This window comes from Oncorhynchus tshawytscha, linkage group LG28 (genome assembly GCF_018296145.1).
Source record: "Oncorhynchus tshawytscha isolate Ot180627B linkage group LG28, Otsh_v2.0, whole genome shotgun sequence".
NCBI classification, from domain to species: Eukaryota; Metazoa; Chordata; class Actinopteri; order Salmoniformes; family Salmonidae; genus Oncorhynchus; species Oncorhynchus tshawytscha.
Genome location: NC_056456.1, coordinates 8,836,703 through 8,850,603, shown reverse-complemented (window position 1 = coordinate 8,850,603; position 13,901 = coordinate 8,836,703). Strand labels below are relative to the sequence as shown.

The 13,901-nt window shown below is 44.4% G+C and overlaps 1 protein-coding gene and 1 long non-coding RNA gene across 2 annotated transcripts; one reads left to right on the top strand and one right to left on the bottom strand.

Moving 5' to 3' along the window:
- Positions 1–1,320: 1,320 nt before the first annotated feature.
- LOC112226615 (BTB/POZ domain-containing protein 2-like) lies at positions 1,321–6,110 on the bottom strand. Its single transcript, XM_024391068.2, has 9 exons — positions 5,546–6,110; positions 5,263–5,382; positions 4,883–5,039; positions 4,534–4,639; positions 4,126–4,323; positions 3,783–3,975; positions 3,575–3,662; positions 3,129–3,275; positions 1,321–2,938 (listed from the first exon to the last, which is right to left on the bottom strand). The coding sequence occupies exons 1-9, from the start codon at positions 6,067–6,069 to the stop codon at positions 2,777–2,779; spliced, it is 1,695 nt and encodes a 564-aa protein (XP_024246836.1). The 5' UTR covers positions 6,070–6,110; the 3' UTR covers positions 1,321–2,776.
- A 280-nt stretch (positions 6,111–6,390) lies between these two features.
- Positions 6,391–13,613, top strand: LOC121841211. The gene is made up of 3 exons (XR_006080233.1): positions 6,391–6,683; positions 6,813–6,993; positions 12,571–13,613. It is a non-coding gene; the product is annotated as an uncharacterized LOC121841211 (long non-coding RNA).
- The last annotated feature ends 288 nt before the right edge of the window (positions 13,614–13,901 follow it).

The window sequence follows — 13,901 nt, the reverse complement described above, 5'->3', positions numbered from 1 at the left end:
CGCACATGTTGATTTTTGTCCATCCACACTAGGACAAACTGGTTGAAATATCACAACGAACTCTGAACCAACTATATTAATTTGTTGCTAGCTAGTTTGTCCTGGGATAAACATTGGATTATTTTTTTACCTGAAATGCACAAAATTCTCCGACAATTAATCCACAGATAAAAGGGCAGATTAAGTTCCAAATGTCTTCACATGGCGGTTGGCAACCAACTAAGGTGCATTCCCGCCACCGACTGGAGTGTGGACCTCAATTCATATTTCAATCATACTCGTGGGTTTATGCTCTTAAAAGCCAATGATGGGAGAGGCGGGACTTGCAGCGCATCACAAATGGAACCGAGTTCTATTGAATAGACCCGTGCCCCAAACAGGCTGCGCGCGTGCGCACGTTGATTTTGTCCCCCCACACAACGTGATCACGACACGCAGGTTGTATAACAGTACGTCCGTCCCCTCGCCCCGACCTGGGCGCGAACCAGGGAAGCTCTGCACACGTCAGTCACCCTCGAAGCATCGTTACTCATCGCTCCACAAAAGCCGCGGCCCTGCAGAGCAAGGGGAACCACTACTTCAAGGTCTCAGAGCAAGTGACGTCACCGATTGAAACGCCACTAGCACGCACCACCGCTAACTAGCTAGCCATTTCACATCGGCTACAGTTGCAATATTAAAAACAAACTCTGAACCAGTTATATTAATTTGGGGACAGGTCGAAAAGCATTAAACATTTGTCAATTTAGCTAGCTTTACAGTTGCTAGCTAATTTGTCTTGGGATATAAATGTTTTATTTTACCTCAAATGCACAAGGTCCTCTACTTCAACAATTCATCCAAACATAAAACAGTCAACCAAATCATCTCCTCCTTACAGTCTTTTTCTTTGGACTTTATATTGCGATTGGCAACTAACATGCATAAGTATTACAACCACCGACCTCTGTCTTTGTCACCCACATGGATATCTGCTTCTATAAACAAATGAGATGGGAGAGGCAGGATGCAATCAGCTCACAAAATAGAACTGACTTCTATTTTAGCACTTGGCAACGCCGACGCTCGTTAGCGTGCAATAATTGAATAACATGTCTACATTTATTTTGCGACATGAGCGGTGTAGTCAGTAAATACATTTTCCAATGCTCTCGGATGTCGGCTAGTGTGGCTCTGATCAAATCTAGCCCTAGGTTTACACATAAATCATTTAATGGCTAGAGTTGTTACAAGGCCTTACCAAGTGCTGAACATCCTGTAGCTTTGTCTTCACCTGATACAAACTGAATTAACATAGGAATAATAAAAGGGACAATCACACAAACTAACATATTTTAATCCATTGTGAATTCAAACTACATTAATGTTAAATGCCAGTATAATATACAACCCACAAACTTATTTTGTGAAAGCAAAGAATTTTCCCAGCTGGACATTTCAAGACAAGGCTGTTAAAGATGGATTTACACTAGCTCTTATTCATGTTTAGACAGGCAGAACAAACAAATCCAAAAGCTTTGTTTTAGTGCTGAATATCCTGGGAGAAGACATTTCGATATGGTGACCTGATGGTTGAAATGTTGTCTTAATAAAATATCAGGTAGGAGGGCAGATATTTCCCCAAGTTTCGTTAAGTGTAACTCAAGAGAGGACTCATCTTTATCTGTGCCATTATAGCCTCAATGGCGCTGCCCATGCTATCTCCATTTTGAAGTAGTCAATATTACTCTTCACAATTGGCTGATGATCCAGTTGGACATGTCACCAGGAGGGATCAGCCAATTTAGTTGGAAGTCCAACCCAGTTGACTACATTAAAATTGTGGAAGCCCATGTTAATACAGCTTTTTGGCCACTAGTCTATGGTGTAACTCCAGACTGTCACATGGCCCTGGCCTGTGACTCCCCATTGAAGCAGGGAGAGACTGGGTTATTTCCATCATAACTCCAGTGTGGAATGGACAAAGAGGCACAATCCCATTCCAGTCTCTTATTTCCTTCCGTGGTACAGATCTGAAGAGATAGGAAAAGCATAAGCTTGTGATTGCCCCCACCAGCCCTTCAATAGGCTGAGTAGAAAACTTCCACACATTTATCCAGTCCATTCATATTTGTACTCCCTGAAGAGCTAGAGCAAAGGAATAGCGACTGGAGTAGTCTGAAGTATGGTGGATCACTGATCAGAGATGGAGCCTATTTGAAGAAACCCTTCTGAGTGGTAGTGTAACAGTCTGTACATACATTAGAGCCCCTGGATACATCTCAATCTTTCGTATGCTTTTGGATACAGGCAGACAGAGGGTGGTACTTAAATGCATGTCAAGCTTTCCTCCTTTTCCCATGTAAATACTTCTGACAAGTTTAAGACTCTTCCACCAGTCCATTCTGGGACTTAACCCCAGGACTCTGGAAGCAGACAAGACGACTGTCATAGTAACAGTAAAAACAACCCGACTCAGAATTTACTCCCCCTCAACATCAAACATGCTCCTCTCCACGTTCAGTGGGTAATGGAAGGGGGGAGTTGAGAGAAAGAAAAATACCATGTTTGAATAGTTGACAAATGCCTTCTCGCCCCCTCCCTCCGACAGGTCTGAGTGCGTGAAAGCAATATTTCCCTGTATTTAACAATCACCTACGATCAGAGATACTGTACATCACCAAGGAAGGTCCAAAGGGTGAAGATAGGCATTTGATACATATTCAAACAGGGTCAGAGTCTCAGCAGTCCTGTGATCCCCGAGCCCCCTGAGGTCATAAGGTCAGGTCAGAGGGGACTATGTGTAAAAGATGACCTCGGGGATCTGTCCGTCCTCTACTGAGGTGCCGTTGTTGTTGCCCGCAGCGTAGCAGAAGGTGAAGCAGGTCTTGGTGCCGGTTGAGGAAGACTCGTGGGTCACCTTACGCATGCCCTTGGTCCCGTAGTGAGAGTCAGGACCCTGAGAGAGAAAGGGAGGGAGTGGGAAATGAAAGAGGGGAACAAGGGAGGGATGGATGGAGATAAGAAGAGGGAATAAAGAGGGGGATAACGAGAGAATCACTATGGTTACATAGCCAGAACAGGACCACAGCTATCCAGTGAGGAAATAACATCAAAACCTAAACAAACATGTACAGTAAAGCCTGTACCTTGAGTGTGGCGCAGGCTGTGTAGTTGACGTTGGGCAGGATCTCCACCGGCTCCTTGAACATGACTCTGAAGGTGTTGGACGAGCCATCACAGCTGAAGCCTGTGTCGTTCTGACCCAGCACTGTGTTACTGTCTGTATGAATGATCTGGGACGAGAGAGGGACACATTATAGAAACATCATCTGAGTCCCAAATGGCACCCAATTCTCTTTATTGTGCCCTGGTCAAAAGCAGTGCAATATAAAGGGATCCGGTCGCTATTTGGGACACAGATGTCACACATTCCGTCCCGACACACAGTTGACAGAAACATATATACTGTCATCAATGATTTAGGAGAGACAAATATCTGAGAGGGAGGGGAAGGGAGTCTTCTTTCCAATGTATTTTGTCTATACAAATTAAAATGTGATTGACTGATTTGGTCAGTTGAGGTGGAAATTACCTGGATGTTGACTTGGTAGTCTGTGGGGCCGTGTATGGAGCCGTAGAGGCCAAAGCCCACCACGAAGATCCTCCTGTTCACTGAAAATCTGGGAGGAGGATGATAGGTGAGGCTAGGCGGGATAAATGATGTCCAGAGGCAATATTTTTCTAATAAAAATGTGTATCTTTGTGTGTGTCATTGTTAATTTGGGTCTGTGTGTTCTCACCGTATGCGGTCACTGGTTCCGCTGTAGCCCCAGCGGCTCTCCACCTGTCCGAAGCGTGTGATGCTGCACTCCTTCCCCCGGAGGCAACAGCGAGGCCGGTCGATGAACTCTACGTGGGGCTTAGGGTTCACTGTGAAGTGAAGAAACAGACTCACCACCTCCCTGTCTGTCAGGATACTAGACTGGGCTGGCCCTGGTTGAAGACACACAGCGGGGAAAGGAGGACACGTCAGCGTGAGTGTGTGTTCGTGTGAGAGAGATAGTAAGAAAGAGACATAACCCCTGCAGGAGATGGTAAAGGTTCTGCATTCTAATAGTGCAAAATTTACTAAGTGTCTGTTACCTGCAGCGAACTCCTCAATAGTCATGAGTGGGAAGCGGATCAGGGCGAGGGCCTTGCCCAGGACCCTGCGTTTGTTCTCTGGAGTGGGCTGTAGCTGCTGTCGGTGGGCCTCTGCCTCTGCCCAGCGCACCGCCGCCACAAAAAGACGCACCTCCCTCACTCCTAGAGTGTCCCTCTCCAGCACAGCCACCAATGTATCTGAAAGATGGAGAGAGTGATCAAGATGGAAAGAGAGGGAATGAGAGAAGAGGATAAGATGACCGAGGGGGAGAAGAGAAGGAAAGAAGGGATGGCAAAGATAGAAGGGGAGAGAGTGAAATGGAAGAAAAGCGAAGTCATCATGATACACAGAAACATTGCCTTTCAATATGAAGAGTGAACTACAAAATCTAGAGTGAACTACAATACCCAGATCTATGTCCGTGAAGCCCTCAGCGGCGAGTGCATCTCCAGTGTTCTTATCGATGTTCTCTAGACACAGGCTGGCAAGCTGGGGCTCATCGAACAGTCGAGCCTGAAACACAAGCGGTTATACATTGATCAGAGAGACACACACAGTAAACAGTAGTTTACTTACATGAACTGACCAATAATCTATGCGAATGCTGCTTTGGGACTGACGGGTGCTATTGTTTTGAGACAAATAGACAGACTGTAGTGGAGTTGTTTTGATACTGGGTCAAGCCACACAATCAGACACTGGTGAGTGACTTGTTTAGACACTGCATCCCAGTCAGACATTACAGTAGTAGCTGACCTGAGTGAGCAGCATGAAAGCATTGTCTGCCCGCAGGTTCTTCTTGAGGAACTCCACACAGTGGGCCTCCAGGGCTGGCACTGCATACTTCTTAGCCGTGTACAGAGTGGTCATCACTGTCTCAGGTCCTATCTGAACCTCATCAGAGTACAGAAACCTGGAGGGGGACAAGATTCGATGACTGATAGCAGGGGACCTATACACTCAATGGACTAACAGTCTGAGCGGCACAAATTACCTGGGTTCAATACCAGGTCAGTGTAAGGCTATATTCTGCATACTATATAATGCCAATACCACTTTTGTGTAAAATACTTAGGGTGCGAGTGTATTTAGCCTATTATGCTAGGATAATTTCTAAACTAGAAGCCATTTCTTACTTCAGTAATGCCAGAAAGGCTGCAGGTTCGACATCTGGCAGTTCGATTTCCGTTGAAGTGGTCGCCATACCCCCGTTGAACATGGCATCGAAGACTGCGCTGCCCACAGCAAGAACGAATCTAACCAAAACAAAAGCGAAAAGATATCAAAACAATGCCTTTCACCAATATACATCAACGTCGCTTGGATTAACACACACAAGACGAATTTCTGAACGCTCTACTAACCATACTTTGTTGACAAACTATATAGTTATAAAGGAACAGCCACGTTCGCTCTTACCGGTGTGCGGGTATTCGCTGCACTCCCATACCTTTCCCCACCAGAAAATGAACGTCACTCAGAACTTCGTTATTGAACAGGAAAGCAAACCGTTCCTTAACGGTACTTTTCGTCGCCTGCCAATTGTACACGGGTTCCCGGTAAACCAAAACAGCAGCGGCCGCTGGTGCTGACAATAACGAGGAATGGGTCGTTGGTACACTCGCAGCCGAAGCATTCGACGTCATGTTCGTAGCGGAGGTCTCCATCGCTCTTGCCGAGGCGCTTTGAGCTAGCGCTTGCTGAATCGCGTTATGTGCAGTCGGTGGAGTTCCAGCAACAACACCGGCGCTTTCACCTCCGCCAGGCCCCGATTGCGGGTTGGGGCGCCTTGCAGCCCCCTGAGCCCCTCCGGTCACACCAACAGGCCCGCCGTTGGACATAGGCATTGAATAAGCACTGTTGCTGGGCTGGCCATTTCCTAAAGGCCCTGGGCCGGATAAATTTAGGCAGGGAGGCCTGCCGCTGTTATCCCCAGCAGCCATCTTGAATCTGATAGAATGTGGGAGTTGCGTGACGTAGACATAAACAAAACGGTCATAACTCTTACCCAGTGGTGTAAAGTATAGTAAAAAAAAAAACTTGCTATTTTAATTTTTGACAACTTTTACTTCACTTATGTTACATTCCTAAAGGGAGTAATGATTACTTGACACCCGAAAGTACATTTTGAATGCTTAGCCGGACAGGGAAATAGTCAAATTCACGCACTTATCAACAGAACATCCCTTGCCATCCATACTGCCTCTGATCTGACGGACTGACTAAACACACGTGCTTCGTTTGTAAATGATGTCAATGTTGGAGTGTACCCCTTGCTTTCCGTACATTTTTAAAACAAGAAAATTGTGCCATCTGGTTTGCTTAATATAAGGAATGAACATATATTAAGGGGGTGAACATAAAACACCCTAGATGAACCATTATCTGGCATTATCCACAACAGCATTCTTTCTTCATTGACCGGTTTTGCCAATGTAAGCGCCGCTGTGTCTGCCAGTAGTGAAGGCCGGGACAGAGCCATATGTCGGAGTGGCTCATGTACTGGGGAAGGAAGGATGGAGTCATATTTGGTAGTTAAAATCCCAATGTCATAAAGGTACCGTCTTCATTACATTACCTTGTTTAGGAAGTTCAAAAAATCTCAGATTTGCAGACAGCTAATTTCGTTTTGTTCGTGGTACACTGAATAATTATAGCTAACGCTAGATGGCTAAACTTTGATCAGCATGGACGTCCGAAAATAGCTGGGCACTGCCAAGTCCAAAAAAACGGAGGACCACCATGTCGAGACTGATGCCGAGCTCACCGAGTAGAGTAGCCTGCTAGCCAGACAACTAACATCACAAGCACCTCCGTTACCCCAGCCACTAGCATCTGACAACCTCGGTGATGATGAGCCAGCACAGGTTTGTTTTCACACTTACCCGAGACTAGAAAGTTCATAATTGACTTGCAGCCTGTACATTTAACTAGTGGATAGGTATAGGGAGATTGATGGGGAAATGATATGATGGCATTTTATAAACCTTGAATGAAAGGAACAGCATTCCAAAATATACACACTCCCAAGAGATTAGGTAGGTTTCCAACCAATTTGCGACAGATTTTCATGCAAATATTCTCAAATCTGCATAAAACAATATGCGCATTTTCGCACCAGAGATGTTTAGAGAAAACGGACTTTTGGCGCATAAAATGCTGTTTGTGATGACGTAGTGTATATAAAAATGACTTTTGCCGTTAAATGACCGTGTACAGAAAAAATATTTAATGGGACTCCATCGCATTTTCAGCTCTACTGGTGGTTTTGTCACTGTTTTGGCTTCATGCGTCAGGCAATTCATCTGCATGAAATGGTTGGATGGAAACGTGGTTAGTGTTGTGTAAATTAACCAGTGGTGGGAAAAGTACCCAACTGTCATACTTAAGTAAAAGTAAAAATGCCTTAATGGAAAATGACTCAAGTAAAAGTGAAAGTCACCTAGTAAAATTCTACTTGAGCAAATACTTTTTGACTTTTAGTTTTAAATATACTTAAGTATCAAAAGTACATGTAATTGCTAAAATATAGTTAAGTATCAGAAGTAAAAGTATAAATAATTTCACATTCCTTAACAGCAGGATTATTATTATTATTTTTTTTTTTTACAGATAGCCAGGGGCACACACCAACACTCAGACATAATTTACAAACAAAGCATTTGTGTTTAGTGAGTCCGCCAGATCAGATGCAGTAGGGGTGACCAGGGATTTTCTCTTTAAGTGTGTGAATTAGACCATTTTCCTGTCCTGCTAAGCATTCAAAATGTAACTAGTATGTGTCAGGGAAAATGTATGGAGTAGAAAGTACATCATTTTCTTTATGAATGTAAGTGGGCTAAAAGTTGTCAAAAATATAAGTAGTAAAGTAAACTACTTATCCAAGATGGCGTAGCAGTCGGACGTGTTTTTGTCTTGTCCAGTCTTGTCCCATGTAAATAGTCGGTTTTGTCAAGTTTTTTTCGTATTTATTTTTAATGTCACTTTCCACCTACGATCTAAATATACTTTCCTGCAACCCGCCTCCCCCAATGTGGTACGGATCTGCTATTTTTATACGTTATAACTGGAACCTCCATCAGAAGCTACCCAGCTAACTAGCTAGTAGTCACTGTTAGCCACGGCTAGCGGTCTTCACCTTTAGCTCAGACACCAGCCAGCTTTGCTCGGTCAATACCTGCCAATCTGCACAGTGCGATATCAACCCAGAGCATATCGGACTGCTTTTCTCCACCACATCACCGGATTCCTGCCGCAAGTTCTGGGCCATTACACCGGATCATCGCAGCTAGCTAGCTGCTACTGCTGGCTAATGCCTCTGTCCCGAAGCAAGCACCAGTTAGCCTTGGGCTAGCCTCGAGCTAGGCCCATCTCGCGGCTAGCCGAAGAGGTATACCCGATAATTCGCGGGCTACAATATCTCTTTTGCCAATTGGCCTGGACCCTTTATTGCCGACACAGAGCCCCAACCGATCCATCATGACTGGTCTGCCGACATAATCGTCTGATGTGGTTTCAACAGGCTTTTCCGTTGTGATGTCGCTTTAGACCCATCTGCTAGCCCCGGCCCGCTAGCTTTCCGAACGGCATGCCTCCTTCTCGCCTATCATAGTAGCGACTACCGAACGGCTACCTGACACACCTCATTGGACCCTATGATCACTCGGCTACACATGCCTGTCAATGTGCTGTTTTGGTTAGTTATTACTGTTTTATTTCACTGTAGAGCCCCTAGTCCAGCTCAACATGCCTTACTTACTCTTTTGTCACACACTCCACACATGGGGAGACCTCACCTGACTTAACTGGTGTCTCCAGAGATACAAGCTCTCTCATCGTCACTCAATACCTAGGTTTACCCCCACTGTACTCAAATCCTGCCATACCCTTGTCTGTACATTATGCCCTGAATCTATTCTACCATGCCCAGAAATCTGCTCCTTCTAATCTCTGTTCCCAACGCACTAGACGACCAGTTCTTATAGCCTTCAGCCGTACCCTTATCCTACTCCTCCTCTGTTCCTCTGGTGATGTAGAGGTTAAACCAGGTCCTGTAGCCCCCAGCTTGACAGCTATTCCCCAGGCGCTCTCATTTGTTAACTTCTGTAACTGTAAAAGCCTTGGTTTCATGCATGTTAACATCTGAAGCCTCCTCCCTAAATTTGAGTTTATTCACTGCTTTAGCGTACTCCACCAACCCTGATGTCCTAGCCGTGTCTGAATCCTGGCTTAGGAAGGCCACCAAAAATTCTCAAATTTCCATCCCTAACTACAACATTTTCCGTCAAGGTAGAACTGCCAAAGTTAGCCTGCAGAGTTCTGTCATAATATCCAGGTCTGTGCCCAAACAGTTCGAACTTCTACTTTTAAATATCCACCTTTCCATAACTAAGTCTCTCACTGTTGCCACTTGTTATAGACCCCCCTTAGCACCCAGCTGTGCTCTGGACACCATATGTGAATGGATTGCCCCCCATCTATCTTCAGAGTTCGTACTGTTAGGTGACCTAAACTGGGATATGCTTAGCACCCCGGCCGTCCTACAATCTAAGCTAGATGCCCTCAATCTCACACAAATTATCAAGGAACCTACCAGGTACAACCCTAAATCCGCAAACATGGGCACCCTCATAGATATCATCCTGACTAACTTGCCCTCTAAATACACCTCTGCTGTCTTCAACCAGGATCTCAGCGATCACTGCCTCATTGCCTGCGTCCGTAATGGGCCCACAGTCAAACGACCACCCCTCATCACTGTCAAACGCTCCCTATAGAACACTTCAGCGAGCAGGCCTTTCTAATCAACCTGGCCCAGGTATCGTGGAATATTCACCTCATCCCATCAGTAGAGGACACCTGGTTGTTCTTTAAAAGTGCTTTCCTCACCATCTTAAGTAAGCATGCCCCATTCAAAAAATGGAGAACTAAAAACAGATATAGCCCTTGGTTCACTCCAGACTTGACTCACCTTGACCAGCACAAAAACATCCTGTGGCGTACTGCATTCGCATCGAATAGCCCCTGTGATATGCAACTTTTCAGGGAAGTCAGGAACCAGTATACACAGTCAGTTAGAAAAGCTAAAGCTAGCTTTTTCAAACATAAATTTGCATCCTGTAGCACTTATTACAAAAAGATTTGGGACACCATAAAGTCCATGGAGAATAAGAACACCTGCCCACTGCACTGAGGCTAGGAAACTCTGTCACCACCAATAAATATACGATAATCGAGAATTTCAATAAGCATTTTTCTACGGCTGGCCTTGCTTTCCACCTGGCTACCCCTACCCTGGCCAACAGCTCTGCACCCCCCCGTAAGCAGCTTGCCCAAGCCCCCCCGCTTCTCCTTTACCCCCAAATCCAGACAGCTGATGTTCTGAAAGAGCTGCAAAATCTGGATCCCTACAAATTAGCTGGGCTAGACAATCTGGACCCTCTCTTTCTAAAATTATCTGCTGAAATTGTTGCAACCCCTAACCTGTTCAACCTCTCTTTCATATCGTCTGAGATCCCTAAAGATTGGAAAGCTGCCACGGTCATCCCCCTCTTCAAAGGGGGAGACACTCTACACCCAAACTGTTATAGACCTATAGACATATATCCTTCCTGCCCTGCCTATCTAAAGTCTTTGAAAGCCAAGTTAAAAAACAGATCACCCACCATTTCGATTCCCACCGTACCTTTTCCACTATGCAATCTGGTTTCTGAGCTGGACATGGGTGCACCTCAGCCACGCTCAAAGTCCTAAACTATATCATAACAGCCATAGATAAAAGACTACTGTGCAGCCATTTTCATCGACCTGGCCAAGGCTTTCGACTGTCAATCACCGCATTCTTATCGGCAGACTCAATAGCCTTGGTTTCTCAAATGACTGCATCGCCTGGTTCACCAACTACTTCTCAGATAGAGTTCAGTGTGTCCAATCGGTGGGCCTGTTGTCCGGACCTCTGGCAGTCTCCATGGGGGTGCCACAGGGTTCAAGTCTCGGGCCGACTCTTTTCTCTGTGTACATCAATGATGTCGCTCTTGCTGCTGGTGATTTTCTGATCCACCTCTATGCAGACGACACCATTCTGTATACATTGGGCCTTTCCTTGGACACTGTGTTAACAAACCTCCAAACAAGCTTCAATGCCATACAACACTCCTTCCGTGGCCTCCAACTGCTCTTAAATGCAAGTAGAAATAAATGCATGCTCTTCAACCGATTGCCGCCTGCACCCGCCCGCCTGGCATCTACTCTGGACGGTTCTGACTTAGAATATGTGGACAACTATAAATACCTAGGTGTCTGGTTAGACTGTAAACTCTCCTTCCAGACTCACATTAAGCATCTCCAATCCAAAATTAAATCTAGAATCGTCTACCTCTTACGCAACAAAACCTCCTTCACTCATGCTGCTAAACACACCCTCGTAAAACTGACTATCCTACCGATCTTTGACTTCGGCGATGTCATTTACAAAATAGCCTCCAACACTCTACTCAGCAAATTGGATGTAGTCTATCACAGTGTCATCCATTTTGTCACCAAAGCCCCATATATTACCCACCACTGCGACCTGTATGCTCTCCTTGGATGGCCGTCGCTACATATTCGTCGCCAAACTCACTGGCTCCAGGCCGTCTATAAGTCTTTGCTAAGTAAAGTCCTGCCTTATCTCAGCTCACTGGTCACCATAGCAACACCCACCCGTAGAACGCGCTCCAGCAGGTATATTTCACTGGTCATCCCCAAAGCCAACACCTCCTTTGGCTGCCTCTACTTCCAGTTCTCTGCTGCCAATGACTGGAGCGAATTGCAAAAATTACTGAAGCTGGAAACTTATATCTCCCTCACAAACTTTAAGCATCAGCTGTCAGAGCAGCTTACCGATCACTGTACCTGAACACAGCCCATGTGTAAATAGCACACCCAACTACCTCATCCCCATATTGTTTTTTATTTTTTGCTCTTTTGCAACCCAGTATCTCTACTTACACATCATCATCTGCACATCTATCACTCCAGTGTTAATGCTAAATTGTAACACCATGGCCTATTTGTTATTATATTTGCACACACTGTACATAGATTTTTCTATTGTTATTGACTGTACGTTTGCTTATCCCATGCGTAACTCTGTTGTTGTTTTTGTCGCACTGCTTTGCTTTATCTTGGCCAGGTCGCAGTTGTAAATGAGAACTTGTTCTCAACTGGCCTACCTGGTTAAATAAAGTGAAGAAAAGAAAATACTTTAAAGTATTTTTAAAGTGAACCTATGAGCCCCAGGCTCAAACTCAAATGAATGGAAGATGTAGACATCAAACAGGGATTGGGTGTTGATTGACATAAATGGCTGTAAATACAAAATAAATAGTGAGATGGCATTGTCAGTGTGCCTCCATGCTTTGCAAAAGTTCTCATATTCTAAAATCAAATATTTTCTCTAACAGGTTGGGACCAACATGGTTGAGTACCTGCACCAGGCGGAGGTGACCAGACCCTACCCATTTGTGTTGGTTCTTCGGGACTGCTCACGGTTGTTTACAGTCATTAGTGGACCGGCAATGGAGCAAGGTACACTGCTTGGGTCACAGGATGTGTGCTTCAAGTCTTATTATGTGTTTGATATCAACTTTCCCACTTTGCCCCAGCATGGGAATTCCTATAGACCATGGTGTATCAGCTGCCAGATACAGTATCTCCTGCAGTAAGACTGTTGCAAGCATGTATTTTTTCCACTGAACAATAGTGGATAAGTATCTGCTCTTGTATGTAGTGTGAGAAGGGACCGGAGGAAACAAGTGTTCCTGTGAATTAATAGATCAATGGATGGATGGATGGATGAGCCACGAGGTTCTCATTCCATTGCTCTTAAGGCACTATTTATAGCTTTTTGCCTACAGTACAGTATGTATCTCATTTGCCTTTAGTTTAACTACTGAAGCATGTTCTGGTACATATTCATTCTATCGTAACAATTTATTTTAAATACAAATGTTACATTTTGGGGATTGTGATTGAGTCATTAGTCCATGTCCTTAGTATAGTGACCTTCAAATGTAATATTTTACACTTGTTCTGTGTAACAATGTTTTAATTCGACCCAAATGTAGACCATTATTGTATGGCAAAACAGCATGTGTGTGCTGTCACCTAAGATAGTCGAAGTGTGTCAGTGAACGTGAATATCTACTGATTTACCTCTGCCTTAAGTGGTATTAACACAGATCTGTGTTAATACCACTTAAGACAGACAGTGTCACATGCACGCATGCTTTGTTTTTTCTCCAATTTCAAGTGTGCACATCAATTTCAACTGAGGCTTTAGTCTGATGTTTGGAATGTTTGGTTCATGAAATAATATTAATAAATTCTAATAATCAATCCTATTTTATGAAATCTTATCTTGTAAAATAATACACAGAGTATTTAGGACAATAGGGCTTTGTTTCAATGTGCTATTTAAAAATATATATATTCTTGTACATTCTCTGACGTGATGTATGTTCTGAAAAACAGTTAATTGAAAAAAATTATTTGAAATTCAACATTGTATCTTGATTGTGTGTGTGTAGGAAAGGGAGGGGATGGGATGCAAAAATATGCAAGCAAAATTGAAATTAGGATGACACTGAAAACATCCCAAGGATAACATAAATTACCCAGCTGCTGGGTCAATCCCCCAACCCAACACACTGTTTTTTTAAAACCCAGCAATATAGTCTAATTTACCCAGCAGTTGGGTCAAGCGCTCAACCCAAGACACTGGATTAGAAGCACA

Bases quoted from the DNA above. Each gene is read 5' to 3' on its own strand.
- LOC112226615 (XM_024391068.2), bottom strand. From the start codon at position 6,069: ATGGCTGCTGGGGATAACAGCGGCAGGCCTCCCTGCCTAAATTTATCC. The intron at 3,663-3,782 runs GTGAGAACACAC...TCCTCCTCCCAG, and splicing joins GGAACCAGTGACCGCATACG to ATTTTCAGTGAACAGGAGGA. The intron at 2,939-3,128 runs GTACAGGCTTTA...TTTCTCTCTCAG, and splicing joins CAGCCTGCGCCACACTCAAG to GGTCCTGACTCTCACTACGG.